General features: G+C 33.2%; 3 protein-coding genes across 5 annotated transcripts in view; 2 read left to right on the forward strand and 1 right to left on the reverse strand.

The window, feature by feature from the left end:
• Positions 1-24,612, forward strand: part of LOC145305908 (voltage-dependent anion-selective channel-like) — a 326,720-nt gene that overhangs the window by 245,781 nt on the left and 56,327 nt on the right. The window lies entirely within an intron of this gene.
• RpL15 (ribosomal protein L15) overlaps positions 1-24,612 on the forward strand; it is a 227,898-nt gene that overhangs the window by 143,675 nt on the left and 59,611 nt on the right. The gene's annotated exons all lie outside the window — the stretch shown is intronic.
• Positions 17,041-24,612, reverse strand: part of LOC145305905 (RNA-binding protein 5-like) — a 34,352-nt gene continuing 26,780 nt past the window's right edge. Inside the window, exons 27-34 of the mRNA XM_080147770.1 lie at positions 24,250-24,362; positions 23,844-23,931; positions 23,305-23,384; positions 21,958-22,053; positions 21,664-21,772; positions 19,513-19,606; positions 18,139-18,168; positions 17,041-17,293 (exon numbers count right to left, since the gene is read on the reverse strand). Of these exons, the coding sequence (XP_080003896.1) occupies positions 17,238-17,293; positions 18,139-18,168; positions 19,513-19,606; positions 21,664-21,772; positions 21,958-22,053; positions 23,305-23,384; positions 23,844-23,931; positions 24,250-24,362 (666 nt within the window). The 3' untranslated portion in view covers positions 17,041-17,237. The remainder of the gene's footprint in view (positions 17,294-18,138; positions 18,169-19,512; positions 19,607-21,663; positions 21,773-21,957; positions 22,054-23,304; positions 23,385-23,843; positions 23,932-24,249; positions 24,363-24,612) is intronic.

The following is a 24,612-nucleotide window of genomic DNA, read 5'->3' on the forward strand; positions in this document are numbered from 1 at the left end:
TTTAAGATTGTTTAAATATCTATCTCATCTACAAATTAAAATTAAGAAAAGGTTTTTACAACACCTAAAATTATGAACTACATAACTATGTCTTTTCCCAATCATACATTTTATTATATTTGTTGTAGTTTAATTTTGCCTTCCTTTACAACTTAAAAAAAAAATTGTATCTCTTGACATCTTCAAAAAGAAATTAGTATTTTTTGTTTAAGGGTTATTTGTTTTTTTAAAAAGCAAAGATTCAAATTGTTAGGGTTGAATTTGTCCTATTTCATTTGTATCTATAATACAAAGTAGAATGATGTCTGTCCGTCAGAGGCTTTAGGCAAAGCTGCTAGTAGATTCATGAAGTGAGATATTTTTTAGTAATTTAATCATTTTGAAACTTTTGACTTAACTTGCTTCAAGGGGTTAATTAAAGTTTTTGAAAATGCTTTGGATGAAAAATATGTCAAAATATTTTGTTTTTGTTTTTAAACAGTTACAAATATTATGGATAAGAAAAAATTCAAAGATTTTAATTTTAGGAAGTATTTTCAAAAATTTTTTTATCCCCATAATTCAAAATTGTTTAGTAAAAAAGCTTTGTTTTGATTCTAGAATCAGACAATTATTGTGAGATAATGAGGTTTGGTGATAGCTTATGTGTTATACCCCCTGAAGTGAACGATAGTACAAAATACAAGTAGTTTGCAACTTCCTTTTCGCTATATGCTCCAGAAGGTTACCAGAGTAGGTTTTGTGATTTTCCTAGAATTGTTGACTTGACTGGCGTTCCCTTGACCTTGTCCTTAACTTTATTCCATACCTACTAAAAATTTTATCTGTTTAAATTATGATAAGCCTATCTTTCTAGTTTTCTCCCTCACTTTTTATCTTAGCATCTTTTTGATTGAATGAATTGTCCTTTTATTTATGTAAAATCTACACCGTAAAAACATATTACTTTAAGATTTCGCTTTTTTAGCAGCCAATTGCCTGAAAAGAGCTGATTTGAAGCCGGCTGCCGAATTCATATTGTTTAATCTTATTGTTTGTAAATAAATATTTTAATATCTGTAAATAATTTATAAATATATATTATTTTTTAGTATAATTGTTTTATTTTTGATTCTTATAACTAACAAGGATGACAACATCCATAAAAGTGTAACTCTGAAACGGTGAAACAGACTGACTGGCGGATAGACAAAGTGAATTATAGAGTATGATATTTAAAACAAAAAAAAGACATTTTTTACCTCATTTTTACTAAAACTATGTTCATGATAAAGCAACATTTTAAAAAGATTTTCTACGCTGATAATATTTTTACAGCGGCAAAGCTACTCTACGACTTAGTTGTTTTGGTCCGTAGGTCATCCAGTCAGAGAGAGAGAGATGGGGGGACAATGGGCTGTTTATTACACTAGTCCCCAAAGTTTTATAACAACGTTTTATTATTCGTTGGCTTGACAACTTTGGGGACTTTAGTGAATTTTGATTCATAAAGTTGAGTGTTCAAAGTTGAACGTTTTAACCACTAATCTTAATATACAGAAAGAGGAATTGTGTGTATCATCATTAGGGGAGTATATCAATTTATCGGCTATTGTCTTATCCCTTTAGATAACTGATAAGTAGCGCAGTCTGTGTTTATGTACCTTAAGATCTCTTAAGAAAAATGGATATAATACGATGCTAGCCATAATTTTAATAGTATGGCTGAGAACCGGTTCTAATCCACCGGATATTAATAGGTTTCATAGCGATTCGAGAAATTATACTATTTGTCTTAATTTACAAAGCTTCGCTTGTGTACTAAAATACTATTGAATTTAGTCGTTCTTGTTTAATTGTGTCTGATGTGCTTATAACAATTTGATATAGTTTCATACAGCGTTTGATTTTCTAATTTAAAAATCAGTACTCAAGAGCAGGGTGTAAGGGAGGGGACAATGGGCAATTAATTCAATTTAAAAGTTTTCAACGAAAGGCCATGAAATCCAGATTTATCCAGAAAATATAAAGAAAATTGTAAAGGGTATGTTAGTCAAATCTAGAAAAACTATAAAATAAGAAAAAAGTTATTAGAAAAAAAACCATTCATTTGAAATTACCAGTACATCAGACTGAAGTAACCATTCTGTAATTAATTACTAGAACAATCTCCCTGGAACTCGTTCACCCCATATCTCTAAATTTAAAAATACCGCTATATACAAAAATTTAATTTAAGGGTTCTTAGATTGTTTATTACACAAATATCACAATAAAGTTTTTATCTATGTAATGATATTTTTTGGAGAAAATTTTTTTAAAAACCTGCCGTCTGTTAGAAATTAAGTTTATTGATATTTGTCTGCCATATTCAAAACTAACTCATCAAGTTAGCGGCAATGATGCGCTAGTACATAAAGTCAGTCAGAACCTGCTAAATTCTTGCACATTCCCTTTAAGCCAGTACCCAAAGTCTGAGACTCCTAAAATTTAATTTTCGATCCATTGTCCCCTCCATTACCCCCTGGCTCAGCAGATACATGTCAGTCGCCTAGCTTAAAGCCTCAGGGAAATTATTTTTTTTATTATTTTTAAAATCACCTGGAATTATAAACCTACTAAAAAATGCTATTTAATACCTACAATGACATTAACAAAGGAAATAAAACATTTTATGCACTTGAGTATTACAAAAATTTAGACAGATTTGTTAAAGATAGAAAATTATAAAAATTTTGAAAACACTTGAACTTGTTAAATTGTTTTTTTGAAACAACAAATTTTTTTTTGAAGCTTCCTTATAAATTGGGAAATTCACTGTCTGTCCGCACGACCATATCGGTTTAGCTGTAAGCGAGATCCTTCGCTACAGACAAACATCCTGTTATTTTCATGGAAGGATTATTCATGTCGACATTTGGGGTACTATAAAAAGTGGTCATGGCTGAAATATTATCTGCAGAACAATAATAAAGTAACAGGATGTGTATCTGTCTGTTTGTTTGTCTTTTCGTTTGTACCTAAGGATCTTGCTGACCACTGAAACGGCATGGTTCTCCTTTACAGGGTATCTTCTCATAGTTCTTGGAAAGGTTTATAACTATTTTGGGGTTATTTTATTTACTTTGTTTTTTTTTAATCTAAAATAAAATTAAATTGGGTTATTGAATCCAACTTAACCCTCCTCAAGTGCTCCTAGAGACCTCTAGGGGGCGTATCCGCTTGTTTTTATAATAAAGTAACAGAATGTTTGTCTGTCTATTTGTCTGTTTGTACTGAAGAATCTCGCTTACTGCTAAATTGATCTGGTTCTCCTTTATATTGTAGCTTCTCATGGGTCCTATAACTATTTTGTGAAGGGTATTACCAGTCCACCCTCCCGCCCCAAGAAAAAAAATTATTCCATTTAAAAATATATATTCAAAAAAACTATTATTTAAAATGGGGGGGGGGGGGGGGTAAGGTGTGATTGGCCCTCCCCCTATCCCCCCTAACAAAAAATTAATAGAGTTTTACATTCATTGCCTTTATAAGAAAAATTCTTGCAGTTTTTAATAAACCTAAAGTTTGTTATCTTTTCCAAATATCACAAGTGTAATAACATGTTTTCTTTTAATATCAAAATTGTTGATGCTCCGTAATCATGGATAAAGATATAGGTAATGAGCAGGTTCCCTCTAAGTACTTATATAAGTACATAGTTTTATCTTTAAATCATTGCCAGTGCTGCCAAGAAAACATGGATCTTTAAATCAAAATAGCAGTAGGGAGCTGTGAAACAGTTTTAAAAAACACCCATCGACTCAATGGCTGGTGAGCTGTTTTGTTTTACTTTTAGTCAGGATAGGTTGGTTATATTAGGTAGGTACATTTTTTTTTTTTGTAAAATAGTTCCTTAATAAATCCAAATTACTTATCACTTTACCTTTAACACGACCATTAAAACCCCGCCCACCTTATCATTTAGTGTTTTATCAGGACTACTAGCGGCGTCGCCCCTAGCCTCTAGGGGCTTTGCCCCAAGAGGTATAATTACATATTTTTTTGTGGGATTTTTTGTTTTAGGGGGGGATTGGGGGTGTCCCACCCTAAAAGAAAATAGCCTAAAACCACCACAGGACCAGTAGTTATATTCCCTGAAGAATAGAATCCGATCAGTTCAGTGGTTATCGAGATCTCAAGGAAAGACATCATTCTAGTTTGTATCATAGATAACCTTTGTATAATTCACTTTGTCAGTACCTTGGAAACACACACCTTTTGCCCCAGGGGTAATTTTAAAAAAATGTAGTACATGTGGTGAAGCACCAAATAGTTGGTATCATCTGCATCATCCAAAAAAAATTTATGGGGATTTTTTTTTATTTTTTTGGGGGGTTGGGGGTGTCCCACCCCCCAAAAAGATAGCCTAAAACAATCACAGGACCAGTAGGTATATTCCCTGAAGAGTAGAATCCAATCGGTTCTGTGGTTACCGAGATCTTAAGGGACGGACGGACGGACGGACGGACAGACAGACAGACAGACTGACGGACAGACATCATTCTACTTTGTATTATAGATGATTGTGTTATTTTTTAATCATGACCGACAGACAGATAGACGGACAAAACAATGTTTATACTAAGGAGACAGCGCACCAAAAAAATGACGTTAACCATAAGATAACCAATGAGAGGCAAGTATAAATTTTACCTTGGGTCAATTATAGTATATACTGGCCTCTCATTGGTCAACTTTATTGTATTACGTCATATTTTTGGTGCCACTTTTTCTAGACTAAGTAGATGCCCATTTGTCAGGAATGTCAGCTGTTTATCTTAAATAGCAGCTGGGAAAGTCACATATCCCCCACATTGTTACAGATAAACTGAATGACAAAATGAACTATAGAATAGCTCTGTTGTTATAAGCTTGATACGTCCCGATTACATAAGATGCAAATTCAACTTTTGTTTTTCATCAATTGGTGTTTTATCGACATTTAGACATTCGATGGTTTTAGTCTATTTCATTTTAAGATTTTTAGAACCTCTATTTTTTCTTCTTCTTGATTTATAACCACTGAGCACCTGCTCTTTAATTCTATTTTGTCCATAATTCCATCTTAAATTTCAGTTTTCGCTACTTAAACTAAGGAAATTGTCTTCTTTGTTTTAATTCTGATTATTTGAAAGATATAATTCTCTTTTCTATTAACCTTTCCCTGCATTTTTTCGCTAAAATACAAGATTAAAATTAAAATTCAAGAATTAAAAAATTGCCGTTAAATTGACGCACATCCTTAATGATGGTACACAAAATTACCCCTTCTGTTGATTATAATTAGTAGTTAAATCGTTCGGACTCCTAACCAACCAATAAAAATTCAATGAAAGTCCCCAAAGTTGTTAAGTCAACGCATAAGAAAACGTTATTATAAAACTTTGGGGACTAATGTAATAAACCGCCAAATGTCCCCTCCCTCCCTGGCAATAATTACTATTTTACCAACCCTTCAAATTGAAAACTATATTCCCACCAAAAAAGATCCATGTTAAAATTATGTGCTGTTATTATATCAACAGCATATGGTTGTGCTTAATGTCGCAAATATCATCCAGACTGACGCCCTTATGTCAGTTATTAACACTTTCTTATATGCCTTATTGTCGACATAATATGTCAGTACTAGACCTCTAAGTTTGTCAGGGAAGCTCCACTGCCCAATTTCGTTTAACCTTTCAACTGCTTTCACATGTATAATGTATATGGATTAATCTAGCAGTTGGGAAGCTGAAAGTGGTTTTGTTGCAGGGATCTAAAGGGATAAGACAATGGCCGATAAATTGATATACATCCCAAATGGTGATACACAAAATTATAATTAGTGGTTGAAATGTGTGGACACTCAACTTGATAAACCAACAAATGAAAATTCAATAAAAGTTGTAAAAGTTGTTATTCCAGCGAGTAAGAAAAGATGAATATAAAACTTTGGGGAATAGTGTAATTAATAGTCCAATCTCCCCCCCCTTCCTGGTTTTGTTGTCTATTTTAAAATGTCCATTCTGTGCCCAATTTAAATTTTTAAAAATTTAAAACAAGGGATATCACGTCCATTAGTAACGCAGCATTCAAAGTTAACAATAGCTTGGGTGAAAATAAGCATGGTAGGGAGGACATTGAGCTGTGTCTTACACATGTCCTCAAAGACTTAAATTAATATTTTCTTATTCACAACCTTGGAGATTTTTATTGAATTTTGATTGGTTGGTTCATTTAGTTAGGTGTCCAAATGGTTTAACTACTAATTGAAATCTACACGAGGAGTAATTTTGTGAATCATGATTGGGGATGTACATCAATTTATTGGCCATTGTCTTATTATTGTCTCATTAAATTGAGAACCTGTAATAAAATAAAATAACCTTTTAAATTAAAATACTGAAATAATACTTTTACATTTTAAAGGAGTGACATGCAGCCAGACAGTATTTTTAAGGAATATATATATTATAATCCATATTTTAATCCTTTTTATATCAAGTTAAGGCTATAAGCATGCAAGGCAAGAACCTTTGTCAGTCAGTATGAGATTCAACAATGTAGGGGGAGAAATTCACTCAAAAATCAGTCATGTGAAGTCATAAAAATGAGGGATTAATATTATCATTTTCTTTTGTAGGGTTTTTTCTTTCTCACTTCTTCTCTCATCACCCTCATTTTTATGACGTCACATATCTGATTTTTGAGTGACTTTCTCCCCCTACTTTAATAACATTATTTTAGGAACTTCTACAAAGGTTTGGCACGCAGTGATCTTAATGGATAGCTGACAGGCAGGCATATTAACATAGAGATAGACAGACAGATATATAAAAATCATAAAGTATCACTACTGCTAAAAATATATGTATCAATTTCCTTATTTTAGGTTTAGTTAATTGAGGGATATGGGGGCGCTAAAAAGATGAGTAATTTTTAGGTTAGCTGTCTATAAAAGTGGCAATAATAGAATTTAAGAATCGGCTACAAAGTTTTGGCAGGCAGTGATCTTAACAGTTGGGAAAGTAAAAATCAAATAAATCTTACCCCCAAAGTCTGTTTGTAAAACCCCCAACTGTTATAACAATTTGCTTTGCTTTCTCATGATATGTGTTTTGTGTGATCTTTCTCTTTCCTATCTTCTCTCTCTATCTTTCTCTTTCCTAATTTCTCTCTCTCTCTCTCTCTCTCTCTCTCTCTCTCTCTTCATATCTTCATGAAATTTTGTATGTACATATTAGAGATAAAAAGAGTATTCATTCAGAGAGAGGCCTATGGTTATCAAATCAACAAAACTGAGTAGAAATTTAGAAAATTGCATAAATACAGGATACTAAATATAACATATACTTACTTTTTTAGGATATGACTTTAGAGATTTCTCACTTAAAATATTGTACCTAGGTGCGCTAGGAATCTTTGTTCCAACAAGGATGACAACATCCATAAAAGCGAAGCTCTAAAACGGTAGGACAAACGGACATTAATACTGTTTAATGTCAGAACTGAATAATCAGAATACGAATGTATCAGAGTCAAAGCAAAATTGTAATTAAATTTGTTGAAAAACTGCTTGATACAGGATAATGATTATGGACATACTTACATTTTTAGGACTTGATTATAGAGTTGCTTCACTTATAATATTGTACTTTGTTGTCCCAGGAATCAGTATACCAAAAATCAGACCAATCGGATAATTAGGTCACATACAAATTTGTTGTTAAAAATGTTAGAAAAATCAACATTTTTAAAATGGACGTACGGACATTCTGGTAATGATTATAGAGTTGCTACGCTTTCTAACTCGTACCTAACTATTACAGGAATCAACATGCAAAATTTGAAATCGATAGGACAATTTTAACATCCCTAAATTAACGAAAAAAGCTATTTAAAAAAGTAAAAAAATCAACATGTTTAAAATGGACATGTCTAAATTAACGAAAAAAGCTATCCGTTACGGACGGACGGACCGACCCTAATTATAGAAAAGCTTCGCTTTTAAAAATAAATAGAAAAATAATATCTTTCAATAAATTTAAATGTACGTATCAAATTTCTCTCTAAATTTAACCTAATTGTTACAGAAATCATCATCTAAAAGACCTAAACTTTACAGTTGCACTGACGTACAATTCCTGAATATAGATAACCTCCGCTTTCAATAATAAAAGAATTAATTTTAACAAGGATGACAACATCCATAAAAGCGAAGCACTGAAACGGTAGGACAAACAGACATTAATACTTGTATAGTGTCAGAACTGAATAATCAGAAAATAAATGTATAAGAGTCGAAGCAAAATTGTAAGTAAATTTGATGAAAAACTGAAAGATACTGGATAATGTTTATGGACATACTTACATTTTTAGGACTTAGAGTTGCTTCTCTTATAATATTGTACTTTGTTGTCCCAGGAATCAATATACTAAAAGTCAGATCAAACGGATAATTAAATCACACAACAATTTGTTGTTAAAAAAGTAGAAAAATCAACATGTTTAAAATGGACGTACGAACATTCTGGTAATGATTATAGAGTTGCTACGCTTTCTAAATCGTACCTAACCACTACAGGAATCACCATGCAAAGTTTGAAATCGATAGGACAATTCTAACATGCCTAAATTAACCAAAAAAGCTATCTTTCTCGGTCGGACGGACCGACCCTAATTATAGAAAAGCTTCGCTTTTAAAAAGGATTGAGCGCTTGCTCTAGAATATTTTGTCTAATGTTTTAATGCGAACAGGACAATTATGAAATTTTCAATGTAAAAACCATTTTTACATTTCCACATTTTGTTATATGCATGGGTGGGGGGGGGGTGGGATGTAAATTACACTGGTACCCAAAGCTTTATTACCACGTTAACTGATTCTTTGGCCTAAAATGTTTGCAAAAATAGAAATTAGTTTCATAATGGTATTGTCCAAACTTTTAAACCAATAGTTTTAATATAACAAGGATGACAACATCCATAAAAGCGAAGCACTGAAACGGTAGGACAAACGGACATGAACACTTATATAGTGTCAGTACAGAATAATCAGAATATAAATGTATAAGAGTCAAAGCAAAATTTGTTGAAAAACTGGTTAAAAACAGGATAATGTTTAAGGACATACTTACGTTTTCAGGACTTGATTATAGGCAGTCGAACTCCTTAGATTAAATTTTATTGCAGGTAGGAGGGGGGAGGGGTAGTTTTTTGGTAGGGGCGATTTCTATTGGGAGGGTTGTGGTTCCCTCCCCCAAAATAGTTATAAACCTTCCTAGGACCTGTGAATAGCTACATTGATAAGCTGAAACATATTGTTCTTGCAGTTAGCGAGATCCTTTGGTACACACAGACAGACAGAGAGATATCCTGTTGCTTTTATATAGGAATTATGAGGACTTTTTAAGGAAGTTTTTTATAGTGCCTATAAAAAAAATGACGTTATACTATTGGCCAATTTAAATGTATACTGGCCTGCCATTAGTGATTTAGTCTGTTGTGTGTTGGCGTATCATTGGTCATTTGAATTGTATGACGTTATTTTTTATAGGCACTATATAGATCTTCCTTTTTGAATTTTATTCAAAGAAGTATAATTTTTTAATGCCCTGAGCATATTTAAATTCGCATAACCATGTTGTTCTGTGCTTTTTAATTTTTCAGGAAATTCCATTGTCCAATAATGGATGTAGAATATGTGTGGATATTATGACAGATGAAAAATTATCGTCATTTTACCCTGCTAACATGGAGCTCGTTTATTGGTCAGTTCGTTCATCCAGTAGGAGGGGGGTTTATGGGGTAAAGAGGGTTGCTAGGGGAATTGTTATTTTAGCCAGCTGCAAGTTTTAATTATATAACATGAAAATCTGGTGTAAGATTCAAGTAATGATATATCCATTAACCATTTGTCCAATTTTCATGCGAAATTTTTGAAAAATAGGCGAACCAAATCAGTAATTGTCTACTTCACAGTGGGGCAAAGACTTGAATAAAGCCAACTAGCATCATATCTTTTTATTATCACGTACAGGTATTAAGACCTTGGAACAGATAAACGTTTACAATTATTGAGTATCAATGGATTGATATTATTTTGAAATTCTAACAAGTTTATCTATTTTTAGCGGTTGAACGTTAAACATATTTCTTTTTAAATTTGCGTTAAATACTTTAATCAGCTGTTTACCAAAAAATTTCTCAGGCGCTAGATGGGGTTAATTATGTTTTTTTTTGCGATTTCTCTATATGGTGATGGTGCCCACAACAACAAAAATTATATGAAGAATGATTAAAGTCCCTCAACAGATTATGACGTCATACGATAAAATAACCAATGAGAGGCCAGTATAAATTATACCATTGGTCAATTACAGTCTCATTTGCTATTCTATCGTATGACGTCATTATCTGTTGAGGGACTTTAATCATCTTCAATTATGATCCCTTCGAGGAATTCTATGAGAAGCTCTCCTGTAAGGGAGAACCACATCGGATTAGTTGTTAGTTAGCGAGATCCTTCGGTACAATCTCAATAAATAGTAGGACGAACAAAGCAAAAAAAAGCAGTTGCTTATTAGTCAGGGAAATCTTCTTATAAAATTTCAAAAGCCTAATAACTAATATATCATATACTTAAAATAGAAAAGGGAAGAAATTTAAAGTTTTATAAAATGAAATCATTTGATTTCCAGTTTAGCTATGAAACCGATTGATATCCGCTGGATTTCAATCGGTTCTCAGTCAAACTTAAAATCATGTAAACCAACGTAATATATACAATTTTCTACAAATATTTATATTGAAATTATACTAATTTGGTTAGTCCAGGACTTTGACCCCTCACATAGCTAACAAAACGAAAACAGTTAAAGTGTCGAACTATGACATCAGAAAAAATTAACAATTAACCAATGAGAGGCCGCTATATATTTTACCACAGTGAATACTGGCTTCTTATTGGTTAATTGTTAATTTTTCTGACGTCATAGTTCGACACTTTTACTGTTTTCAACAAAACTGGTTTTAATCATATAATTTTTTAATTTAATATCCGCGGAAAGCTCTCTATAATACGATGTGATAAATAACTATTCTTTATGCTTGTTCCAAGATATAAAACTGTAACCCTATAATTTAACCTTTATGTATTATATCAGGGATCAATGGAATGGACAATATATATGACAGTTTAGGGTTGGGCCGGATACTTTTTTGGCCGGATACCGTATACCGGATATCCGGCTGATTTCAAACGCCGGATATCCGGTAACCGGCCGGATATCCGGCCAAATTACCGGATATCCGGCCGGATAACCGGCCAAATTACCAGATACTATAGTAGCAAAAAAAAATTTCTTCAAAAATCTTATGTTAATTTACATAAAGTTAAACTTGTTCAGAAAAATGTTCTTCTAGCTTCAATAATAAGAAAATTATAACCATTTAAAATTTTAAAAAGCAGAGATTTTTAGTGTAAAGTATAAAAAATTATAGAGCCGGATATCCGGCCACACCGGATATCCGGCCCAACCCTAATATATGTACCTCCCAATTATGATAACCCAAATTACCCCTTAAGATTTGAATAAATTATTATTCAAACATTTCTTCCAAAGAATTTAAGCTAACTAATTTAAGATCGATTTTTTTTCGGTGGGATGAGGCTATGTAATATATATTAATTTTTTGGGGGATTCGGGGCATTTTATTTGGGTAACCCCAAAACTGATTTTATTTCCTTTCTCTATAAAAAGACTTTAAAGTAGTAAGCTTTTTTTGTTTGTATCGAAGGATCTTGCTTACCGCTGAACCGATATGCTTCTTATATGTCAAGGGAGGTTTTTTAACTGTTTGGGGGTAGGGTAACCTAACCCTCCTAAAAAAATTATCCATAACCCCCTAATTTAAAAAAAAAACATAAGTTGAAAATAGGAAGGGCTGGACTTCTCCCCCCTCCCCCAATCTAAGTGCTCCTAGAGGTTCCTAGGAGCGTAACCGCTAGTAAAAAGAATAAAATCTTTAAAGTCCCAACATGTGCGATTTTCTTATCATTTCCAAATACCATCCCCACATCCCTGCAAATATCAACCCCAAATTTTGTTCGGGCCTCATGATCCACCTTAAAATATGGTAACATTCTAAATTTCCTAAAATGTTAAATAATTCCAATCAATCTTCTTCAAAAATTTTAGTTACTTTTAAAAATGTTTTTATTTTGTGAAAATATTCAATGTCTAAACATTTCAACCAATAATTATAACCCAAAGATGGAGAAATTTTAATTGGAGTTTTATTATATATCAATTTATCGACTACTAGCGGTTACGCCCCCTCTAGGGCTACTTGAGGAGGGGAGAGTCGAATTTGATAACCCAATCTATTTTTTTAGATTTTTTTTTTAAAAGAAGAATTTTTTTTTTTTTGGGGGGGGGGTTAATTTTTTTCTATGGGCGATTTCTCTTGGGGGTGTGGTGGTACCCTCCCCCAAAATAGTTATAAACCTTCCCAGGACCTATGAGATTCTACCCTGTTTAGGAGAACCCGATCGGTTCAGCGGTTAGCACACAGTCAAAGAGACAGACAGACAGACAAACAAACGTCCTGTTACTTTATTATAAGGATTGACTATCCCTTTCATTTTTAATATAGTCCCCAACGTATTTTTAATAACATTAGTTGGCTCCCAAAAACCTTTATTAAGTTGTTCTAACCTTTAATGTATAAACTTTTCAACCAATAATTTAGAACCTACTAGAGGTAATTTTGTTTATTATAATTGTGGGCAAACTTTATTGCCTATTGTCTTATCCCTTAAGATCCCCGAGTAGGGAGGGCATTATACTGAAAATTATTTTATAGTCCCAAAAGTATTTTCAAAATTTTCTCTCATTCGTAGGCTACCAATCTTTGGTGACCTTTATCAAATGTACAAACTTTTTCACAAATAATTAAAAACTACAAAAGGGGTAATTATGTTTATTGTAATTGGGGTCTATTGTCTTAGTACTTAAAATCCCCGAAACATTGTACAAATCTGTGAATTCTTTATTGTTAACACCCAAAAATCTTAGAGAAACATTTTAGAAAGCTAACATGAAATAATGTGGGTTTATGACAGTATGTTAGAAAAGGCATAACAATAAATTTAATAATATCAAGGATAACAACAACCATGAAATCAAAGTTCTAAAATCAGGCAGAACGTACGTAATAAACACTTAGTCGTCACTGTTCCAAAGATAAAATAAGCCTAATTTAACGATAAGATATTTCCGGACGTACGACTCTAATAGAAGAAAAGATTCGCTTTAAATGTATGCAACTTAGGCCTCAAAATAGTCCCTTTCGTGGCAACGCCCCTTAAGGGGCGTTTCTTCGTATTTTCACAGTAGCTTTTCTCCTATTTCTGGCCCCTGTGGGGCAATTTGCCTAACCCTGCGGGGCAATCACCTAATACAATACAACCTAACCTATCAAAAGCTACAGGGTCATTCAAGAGAAATGATTTTTTACAAAACTTAATTATACTTAGAAAATAAAACAATTATGTAAAATGCTTTATATATTTGGAAAACCTATTACAAGACATTTATGTTACAAACATTTAAAAATTATTATTTCAACAAATTATGCCCTAAAAACCGGTTTTTCCGAAGGCCTTTTTTTCGAAGATTTATGGATTTTAAGGTTGTGCAAAAATACGCACATTTTAAAATTCAAATTGCGCAGCTTGTGTTAATAGTAGAAAAATGTTACACATATCATTAGAATCGTCATAAGCTCTAGTTTTTGTAAATATAAGTACTGTTTTAGTGCTATTTGTAGTTAAGGAGCAATTTTGAAAAATTTGAGAAAAAGGTTGAAAAGTTTTAAGTAATTGGAACATTTCACCACGTAGCTTCTAAACTGTACGTATCACAGGAATGGTTTTTATATATTAAGAAACTAGAGCTTATGACGATTCCAACGATATTCATAACATTTTTCTACTATGAACACAAGCCGAGCAATTTTAATTTGAAAAAGGTGCGTATTTTTTGCACAACCTTAAAATCCACAAATTTTCGAAAAAAAAGGCCTTTGGAAAAACCGGTTTTTAGGGCATAATTTGTTGAAATAATGATTTTTAAATACTTGACATAAATGTCTCGTAATAGGTTTTCCAAATATATAAAGCATTTTACATAATTGTTTTATTTTCTATGCATAATTAAGTTTTGAAAATAATCATTTCTCTTGAATGACCCTGTATTTTGAAAATACGACACATCGCCCTTTAAGGGGCTATACCCCTTTTTTGTCTTGATATATCTCAAAAAAATATTAATTTTTGTTAATAAATTCGACCATAAAAAATTTCAAAAAAAAATAATTTTATTTTTTCAATCTTTTGCTGTTGAACACCCAGAACTTTTTTGACAAGAAAAATATGGTTCTTCTCTTTGGCTCTGCAAAAAATGGTATATTTTGTTTGATTTAGCAAAGTAATAGTATAACATTTTATTGTTAAGTCATCTTGAAACTTTGACCAAGGGTTAATTTTCCTAAATCAAGAACTTTTAGGTATGTTCAATGATTCGCAGCTATAGCAAGAAAATCCTTATACTAAAGTAACAGGATGTCTGTTTGTCTATTTGTGTGTATGTACCGAAGGATCTCGCTAACCGCTGAACCGATCGGGTTCTCCTTAACAGGGTATTTTCCCATAGGTCCCGGGAAGGTTTATTACTATTTTGGGGGAGGGTACCACCACCCTCCCAAGAGAAATCGCCCTTTGAAAAAAAATAACCCCCAAAAAATAATTTTTTAAACTAAAATAAAAAATGGGGGGGGGGGGGGGCGGGGTGGCACATTCAAACAAAAGTCACGTGTTTAAATAACTGTATTTCTCCATCACCATGATCTTGTGACGAAAAGGTCTATGAAAAAGAGGAGTGGGGGGATAGTTAACTGTATATACATCTATACTATAGATCTGTTTTTAAAGGAATACTTTATTAAGTAGTGCAGCTATTTTATTCTAGAGTATTCTGGTATGTCCGTCAATATGACACTTTACATTATTAATTATGGTCTCATCAACAATTTGATATATCTGTCTGATTTTCTCGGATCAAATAATAGAAAGATAACTGAAACTTCTTGTCAGCTTTCCCATCAAAACATTCATGGCAGTTGGACTGCCATTAAGCAGCTTTTTAACCGCTTTTACCGTTTACAACTTAAGATAGATGGCTGAAACTTTTAGTCAAAATTCCCATCAATATGGAACCTAATGAGAATAAAATATACCAAAGTGAACAATATGTCACAATTTACATTACAGGAAAGCAAACCCGGATCCTCTACAGAACGCTACTAACCATCTACATTTGTTTTATATATGAAAATAATATGTCAGTACTTATTTTAATATAATATACTAGCGACTTCGCTCCTAGCATCTAGAAGCTCTATATTCGAAGGAGTAAGGAAAATAGCCTGAAACTAAACCCAGATATAAGCATTAAATCGCCTAAAACCATCAAGGGACCTATAAGAAGCTTCCATAAAGTGGAGAACTCAATCGGTTCAGTAGTCTTTAAAATCTTAAGCTACAGACAAAAAAAACTTACTACTTTATATAATAGGAAAAGGAAAGCAAACCCGGATCCTCTACAGAACGCTACTAACCATCTACATTTGTTCTATATATGAAAATAATGTCAGTACTTATTTTAATATATATGTGTTACTATTTAATGATTATGTCCTAATAAAATACTTGTTTTAGATGTGTATTTCAGTATGCTAGAATGGGTAAAAGACTAGTGCCTAATATTACCTTTCCATAGGTATGGTCGCGGTGTTATAGGCTTTATACTTCCAATAACCAGCCCACTTTTAGGTACGTTCGTTACGTCATAGACTTGATCCTCACAACTCATATTAACCTAACCAAAGGCCTAGAAATACGTGTTTATCACAATCAAACATTTAACAATACCAATAAAAATCAATATGAAATTAAATAAACATTTATTCAACTGATAATAATTGAATACAGAATATAATACAGGATTTAAAAAGTTATACTTAAGTAACAAACATGCACAAAAATAACGTAAGGTAGTCTCTATGAAAAGAAATTAACTTTCTCAGATAATAAAGAAGCATACCTTATAGTAAATCAAATTAAATTTATCCCTTTCTTAAAAAAAATAGACTTCTGTAGTAAAGAAGTAATATTACAGAAATAAAATGCAAGGAATTCCTAAAGTAAAGCATTTTTCTACTGAAAAAGAGAATCTTGGGCCTGTTACATTATATGGGAAATATTTTTTTCTGTTTTAAAGGGAGGTTATAGCATGGTAGTCACAAAATGTGCATATGGTTATTTAAATTATGGTTGGGCCGGACATCCGGCCATTTTCAATATCCGGCCGGATACCGTATATTGAAACTATCCGGATATAATGCCGGATATCCGGTAATTTGCCAGATATCGAACGTTGGTCAGATATCCGGCCGTAACCGGATATACGGCATTATAAATCAGTCGGATATCCGGTATCCGACCCAACCCTAATTTAAATATCTTTATTAGACAAAATATCTTCATCAATGATGTTTAAATCTATTTAAAGAGTATTTACTATTGAAATGCACTTCTTAGAACTACTTACATTAATTAATGATTTTTTAACATAAAAAAAATGTTTTAGATATTCCCAGAAAATTCTTGAATTTTTCATCGTTCATTAAATCTGAACAGTGTAGCTTTCGCAGCTTTTCTGACACGGATTACTCTTGTCTTCCAGAGCTTTTTATAACTTTATTTCATTGTTTATGAGCATGCTTCATGCTTATTACTTCAGCCATTTTTATAACAAGAATCAATACAAGCGAGTTTTTAATTAAATTAAATAGTAAGATCAGTGTTTTTTTAACTTGTAAGTTTTTCTAACTGATCTAAAATGTATCTCAATACATTTTTTGGGTATAGTCCCTTTCGTGGCAACGCCCCTTAAGTGGCGATTCGTCGTATTTTTAAAAAGGTTATTTTATTTTAGGTTAGGTGATTGCCCTGCAGGGTAAGAGCCCCCCGCATGGGGCTAAAAATAGAAGAAAAGCCACTATGAAAAATACGAAGAATCGCTCCTTAAGGAGCGTTGCCACGAAAGGGACTATACCCAATTTTTTTTATATAAATCTGAATGGATATTATAACTTTTCTTTACTTCTTCTTAGCGTTCATTAAATCTGCTGAACAATGTTGCTTTAGCCGCCACCCGGTAGTCATCTAATTCAGGCAAGCCGATGATTACAAAGATTGATTGATTTTGCGTAAACAGTGATTATAGGCTTTGTCTTTGGAGTGAGAGAATAGATTCAGGAATAAGGTATAACCAACTAGCAAAATAAATCTAAAATAATATTTGGGGGGCAAATGGAGAGGTCATCAATTTTACGATGTGTTGCCCCCCAACAACAGCTGAAAAACACGTATAGGTTTCGTGATTTTTTTACAAATTATTATTAGTATAATCTGGAATAGATTATTTCAAAAAAGTTTTCTTTTGGGATGTAGTTTTCATATTTAAAAAAAAAATTTATTTGGCCTCTAGGTTTCCTCTGGACAGAAAAAAATGAATAAAAGAATTATTTTTAGAAGAGTTAGAAGTCAAATTATAAAATAAAATATGAATGTTTTTGAATGTTATTCACTAGAAGATAAAAGATGCATATTTTGTTTTATAAGTTGAACTCTAACTCTTAATTTTTCTTTATCACCTGGAGGCCTGCAGCACCTGAACCTGGAGGCCAAATCCAAAACTTTTTTAAATATAGGAAAACTACATCCCAAAAGAAAACTTTTTTGTTAAATAATCTATCCTCTCACTCCAAAAACAAAGTAGTAGCCCTTTCCTTCCCTAAAGGCAGTCAGCTAATAAAGTTTTCTTTTTCCTATTATTAAATACATTATTAATAAAATTTAATTTTTTCTACCCTATGCAAAATATACAACACCCCTGTCAATATAAAAAATCTTGTTGAGGATAGCATTTTTTAAGTATTAATTTTTTCAGCGTTCATTAAATCTGCTGAAAAGTGTGGCTTTAGCAGCAACTCTATAATCATCAACACCTGACAAACGAGCTGTCTTCACACCAAGGCCTGAAAAAATAATAGAAATAAGACGTAGACAGTTATCCGCGGATAAAAATGAAAAGAAATGATAGAGATAATTCCTGTAAAAGTATATTTTTATCCACTGAAAAAAAGAATTTGAAAGCTATACTGTAAAATGAACATCGTAGGCGGTTTTTGCATAGCCTTGTGTTTGGACTTATCTAATCCATTTTATTAGCGAAGCTACTCTATAATTCACTTTGTCTGTCCGTCCGTCCGTCTGTCAGTCAGTCAGGTTGAGTGATTTTGAAGATTTCGTAATTTCCCTATTTTATCAAGTTTAATGTTTATTGTATGGCACTGCTCTATATTTCCCCCCCGATATATCTTGATCATTTTTGAGCTTCGCTACTTATGGATGTTGTCATCCTTGTTTTCTGTTTAACGATATTCGGCCAACCTTCAAACTAAACAAAAATGTACTTCCAACATCATCCATATTATACTTTTGATACTTTCAATGACGCGACACTGACCTACCAAGGGGTCTAAAGGGATAAGAAAATGGATGTTCATTAGGGTGGGTCGATTTTGGACATTTTTTTCTGAGGCCAAAGCGGGGATCTGCAAATGATTTGTATGAGTATAATACACCTCTGGATGATTTAAAATTTATCCTAAGTCTTAAAACCGCTGACGACCAGACATTCAATTGTAAAGCTATTTGTAAATGGGTGTCAAAAATTTATTGAATCAGAACTATGGCTTCATGGTGCTCCCAGGAAAGGCATTGAGGAGTAGAATCAGGAACTTTTGACCAATTCAAAAAATCTCGTTCCTAGCCTGAGAAAAACTAATAAACCTCTACAAATTGGACAATTCTCAATAAACCTTAAAATGTGTTTTTTTAGTGATTTCTAAGGCTAGGAACGAGATATTTTGAAACGGACAAAAGTTCCTGATTCAGCTCCTCAAGGCCTTTCCAAGTAGCACCATGAAGCCATAGTTCTGATTAAAAAAAATTTTGAATGTCGTCTTTGCATATTAATAAGTAATCAAATATATTTTTTAGTGGTCGCGTTCTAAAACTCAATTTTTTAAAATTCTTTTTCGGTCAGAAATGTTTTAAAGGTTAATTTTATCTGTTGCATATCCCCTCTTTGTCTAATTCCGATATGAATCCGCCCTAATGTTCATCCCCTCCAATGATAAACAAAATTACCCCAACTGTAATTTAATTATGGTTAAGAAACTTAACTTAATACAACAACCAGTCAAATTTCAATAAAAGTCCCCAAAGTTGTTAAGTCAACAAATAAGAAAATGTTAGTGTAAAACTTTGGGGACTAGTGTAATTAAGAGCCCAATGTCCCCTCCCTCCCTACTGACCTGCACTATTTGTTCTTCCATCATCTGTTCTTATGATATCAGTTCTGCCCTGGTTATCTTTACCAAGACCAAGGCCTTCTTTCCAACCCATTTTCTAAATTATAAAATTGCCATGAGAAACAAGGATGATTACGTCATACAGTAGCGAAATTGATTGGAATGATATACCTGAACATTATTTGCAATAATATAGCAATGTGCGTGACTCAACACCGGCGGCGCTTGGGAAGCCCATTGAAAACCGGTTCTGTGTACTATTGAGTCATGACTTTCGTAAAGACAGACGGACAGACATAAAAGGAAAGTGGAACGATTTTAAAAATAATTCTTAATCTTAACACTAGGGATGGCAATCCGTTAAATTTTTGGACCGGATTCGGATTCTTACAAGAAAAAAAAGGCGAATTATCGCAGATTCCGGATTCTTATTTTTGGCGCATTCCGGATTCGGATTCCGGATTCTACCAATATTTTAGGTTTTTTTTTTAATTAAAAAATTTAAGTGCTACATATGTCCTAAAAATCAATGTTCTTGGTCTTCTCTATAATTCACTTCCGAGAATCGAACCAGATTTTAAAAGATGTTATATATAATGATGATAATCTTTGCATTTCAAAAAGGGGTAGTTGAAAGAAAAAACTCAAGACGCTAATTTTAGCCTACCAATTAAGAATCCGAATCCAGTATTAAAAAACGGATTCCGGATTCGGATTGCAAACTCAGAGTAGCACAACTATTTTACAAACTAGCGTATGATTCCCTGGCACCTAGGGTCTTTGTATTCGAAGGGATGGGTAGAAAAATAGCACAAAACCATACTTAGACTTACACCAACTATGAACCTGGGTAAAGCATCCCAAAAATAGAGAACTGTTTTTTTTTGATATATTGAGCTTCAGACAGAAAAATTACAAATTTATATAACAAAATGGTGGATACGTCCTTGCATCAAATGAAAAAGCGGATTAATTCGTGGATTGAGGATTGTAGCAATATTTTTCTCGTATTCATTCGAATCCGGTGGATAGAAACCGGTTCTCATCCTTACGAAAAAAACTATGTCTAGCCTCGAACAATGTTTATCTACGAATATAAAAATGTACAATCATAAGATTAAAACCAGTTTTTTAACCCGTGCCTTCGGCACCTCGGGGCTAAAAAACTGGTTTTAATCTTATAATTGTACATTCTATATCCGCTGAAAGCTGATTATAATACGATGCGAGAAATAACTATTAAAGTTTTTTTTTATAAATAAAAAAATCTAGCCCCTAGATTGCCATAAAAAAAATCATGAATAGCTACTGTGAAAATAAAATTTAATAAATTGGATTCTACCCCCCTTTTTACTTGTAGTAAAGAAAACAATGAAATACTTTTTGGTTCTAGTCTGCCACATTTAAAATAATTTTGAAGTGCTACAAAAGTCATAAAAATTAAAAATCCGAATATCATTTTAAATTGCGGATTCGGTTTCCTGGTCCAAAATTTGGGCGGATTCGAATTGCCAGCCCAGGTCTTAAAATACCTGTAACATCTTATTGCCAACATTATCCTTCTGAATCTTGGTTTCTCCAGACAGACAGATATACAGACAGATAGATACAGACAGACGGTTAAGTAATGGTTTCACCTGTAACATTTTATTGGCGACATTGTCCTCCTAAACCTTGGTTTCTCCAGAGAGACAGAGAGAAATACAAACGGACAGACAGATAGACAGACAGACAGTTAAGTTATGGTTTACCTGTAACATCTTATGACCGACATTATCCTTCTGAATCTTGGTTTCTCCAGATAGACAGACAGACAGACAGACAGACAGACAGACAGTTAAATTATGGTTTACCTGTAGCATCTTATTGCCGACATTATCCTCCTGATTCTTGGTTTCTCCAAATAGACAGACAGACAGATATACAGACAGACAAACAGTTAAGTAATGGTTTACCTGTAACATCTTATTGCCGACATTATCCTCCTGAATCTTGTTTTCTACAGACAAACATACGACAGACAGACAGACATACGGACAGACAGTTAAATTATGGTTTACCTGTAACATCTTATTGCCGATATTATCCTCCTGAACCTTGGTTTCTCCTAATAGGCAGACAGACGGACAGACAGACAGTTAAATCATGGTTTACCTGTAACATCTTATTGCCGACATTATCCTCCTGAATCTTTGTTTCTCCATCTCCCCCCTTCGAGGAACTGGACAGGTGCTCCATCACTCGGTTGTATTTGTCTTTAAATCTATAAAAAAAAAATTAATACAAACAAAAAAACTAATTAATAAGGTTGGGCCAGATATCTTGCCAACGGCAAACTACCGGATAACCAGTATTAGAAATCGGCCGGATATCCGGCCGTTTTCCCTTCCAGATTTTTTACTCCGCTACTTATGTATGTTGTAATCCTTGTTTAATTGATAAACTTACTTATTCTGCGGAGCTTCATCTACGACACCATATTTATTCCTCCTTTCAGCGGCCCTATCTCTGTATCCACTACCAGCCAAGGCAACTCTCTTCTCACTTAATAGAAACATATTTTAAACAATTCTAAATACAATTAACATGATCTGTTTCTGTCTGTATATATCGAAGGATCTAACCGCTAAACCGATATGGTTTTTCATTTTCTAATAGGTCCTCTGGAGGTTTATATCTTTTTGGGGAGAGGGTACCACCACACTTTTAAAACAAAACGCCCTCCAATTATTTTTATACTAACGGCTACGCTCATCGAGGCCTCTAGGGGCACTTGAGCGGGGAGAGTCGAATTTGATAACCCAATTTATTATTTTAGATTTTAAAAGAAAAAGAAAAAAAAAATTTTGGAGGAGAATTTTTTTTGTGAGTGTCCCCTTCCCATTTTTGATTTAAGTTAAAAAAAAAATTTTAAAAATTATTTTTTGGAGGGTAATTTTTTTCTAGGGGGGCGATTTCTCTTAGGAGGGTGGTGGTTTCCTCCCTAAAAATAGTTATAAACCTTCCCGGGACCTATGAGAAGCTACCCTGTTAAGGAGATCCCGACCGGTTCAGTGGTTAGCGAGATCCTTCGGTACTCATAAACAAACAGACACACAGACAGACAAACAGACAACCTGTTACTTTATTATAAGGATTTAAAATAAAATAATTTTAAAATATTAGACATAGACACCCCCCCGCCCCTTAATTTAAGAATCCCTAGAGACCTCTAGGGGCGTAGATGCTAAATCTCAAATAAAGTATTTCTAAATCTACTCTGGACATGACCTTATATTGATATTCCAGTTACATCAGTTCAAACTTAATTTTCATTCTTTTAAGGGTGGCCCAACAGTTAAACTTGGGTTTAGGAAACAAGAAAAAAAGTCAAATTATAAAACAAAATATGCATCTTTTTGAATGTTATTTACATATTTGAAGATAAAAGATGCATATTTTGTTTCAAATTCTTTTTTCATCTCTACCTGTCCAGAGACAACCTGGAGGCCAGCCAGACCTGAACCTGGAGGCCAATTCCAATTTTTTTTTAAAATAGGAGACTAAATCCCAAAAATAATCTATCCTCTCACTCCAAAGACAAATCCTATAATCACTGTTTAATTTATGCAAGTGTCAGAACTTACCCCCCCCCCTTATTTTGTTTCCTAAACCCAAGTTTTAACTGTTGGGCCACCCTTAGTTAAAAGAATAAAAATTAAGTTTGAACTGATGTAAATTGAACACCAATATAAGGTTATATCCAGAGTAGATTTAGAAATACTTTAACTAACATTCTAAGTGTACTTTACTTACATTTGTTCAGTGCGCCAGTTTTGTATATTCTCTTTGTGAAGATCAGAAACATTGTTGTGCTTCATCAGTTTTTCTTTTGACTAAAAAAACATTCAAATTAAGATCTCTTGAATGACGACCCCCCTTTCCTTCATTATCAAATTTTAGATTCGAAAAGAAATGGTGGGGTGAGGTTTTTTTTCTTCTTCCATGGACTATTTTTCTTGGAAGGGTACAGATACAAAATAGTTATAAACCTTCTCAAGACCAATAAGAAGCTTCGCTGTAAAGGAGAACCGTATCAGTTCAGCGATACTTCAGTAGAGAAGACAGAAAGACATCCTGTTACTTTTCTTTAGGATATAATTAGGGTTGGCAATCCGTATCCGAATCCGGGATCCGGAATCCGCCCAAGAACATTAATTTTTAGGACATATGTCCTTAATGTAGCACTTAAATTTTTTAATTTTTTAAGAAAGCCGCGGGAATCCGCCATTTTTTTGACGGATTCTTCCGGTCCAAAAATTTGACGGATTGCCATCCCTAAATAGAATACTTACAGGGAAAGCTCTCTTGCAGAGAAGACAGGTGAAGTTTGCCCAATCAGAAAACTGAGCTTCTAACGCAGAAAAGTCATCTGTATCAACCCTGAAATAAATTCAAATTATATTTTTAATTGCATCGCCTAAGATTTGCTTTTAAAAGGGTTACCATGGCTTAACACGTACTTTATCTGCTCGTCGTCCGAGAGGTGATAGGTTTGAATCTCGACCCAACAACGCGTTATAACTTGCAGTCAAATGCACTTATTAGGTCAAGCTGCTTAATTTTGACTAAACGCATGGCACGGTTTTGCCCAATAAGCGCATTTGACTGGAATTTTTCACACAACATTACGGTATAATGCGAAATTTTTTTTTGTTTTCTTTGACACTTAATAAACATAAAACAAGAACAAAATGTTACCCTTGCTCTGCGGCTATGGATTGAATATTTTTCTTCTGGAGAATCGAGAATGCAACATCCTCCATTCCTCCAGATCTTTCTGGGGCTGCAGGTTCCATCATTGGTGCTGGGGCCTATAATAAATAGTTTTTAATCAAAAATAAAAAGTTATAGAAAAATTTATGAATATCACAAAAAGAGTGTTTTACCTAGCAGTTATAGCATATAGAAAACAAAATACTTTTTATAAAAATACCAAATATTTGTAGGTACTTGTTTTAGGTTAACTTAAACCAAGGGTTAGAAGATCCCCCCCCCCCCTTAAATAGTGCCCTAGAAACATGTTTTTTTAATTGCAAATAAGAAGTTTGGTTTGGTATGTGG

Source organism: Acartia tonsa, chromosome 14 (assembly GCF_053477335.1).
Source record: "Acartia tonsa isolate MP-2025a chromosome 14, ASM5347733v1, whole genome shotgun sequence".
NCBI lineage: Eukaryota > Metazoa > Arthropoda > Copepoda > Calanoida > Acartiidae > Acartia > Acartia tonsa.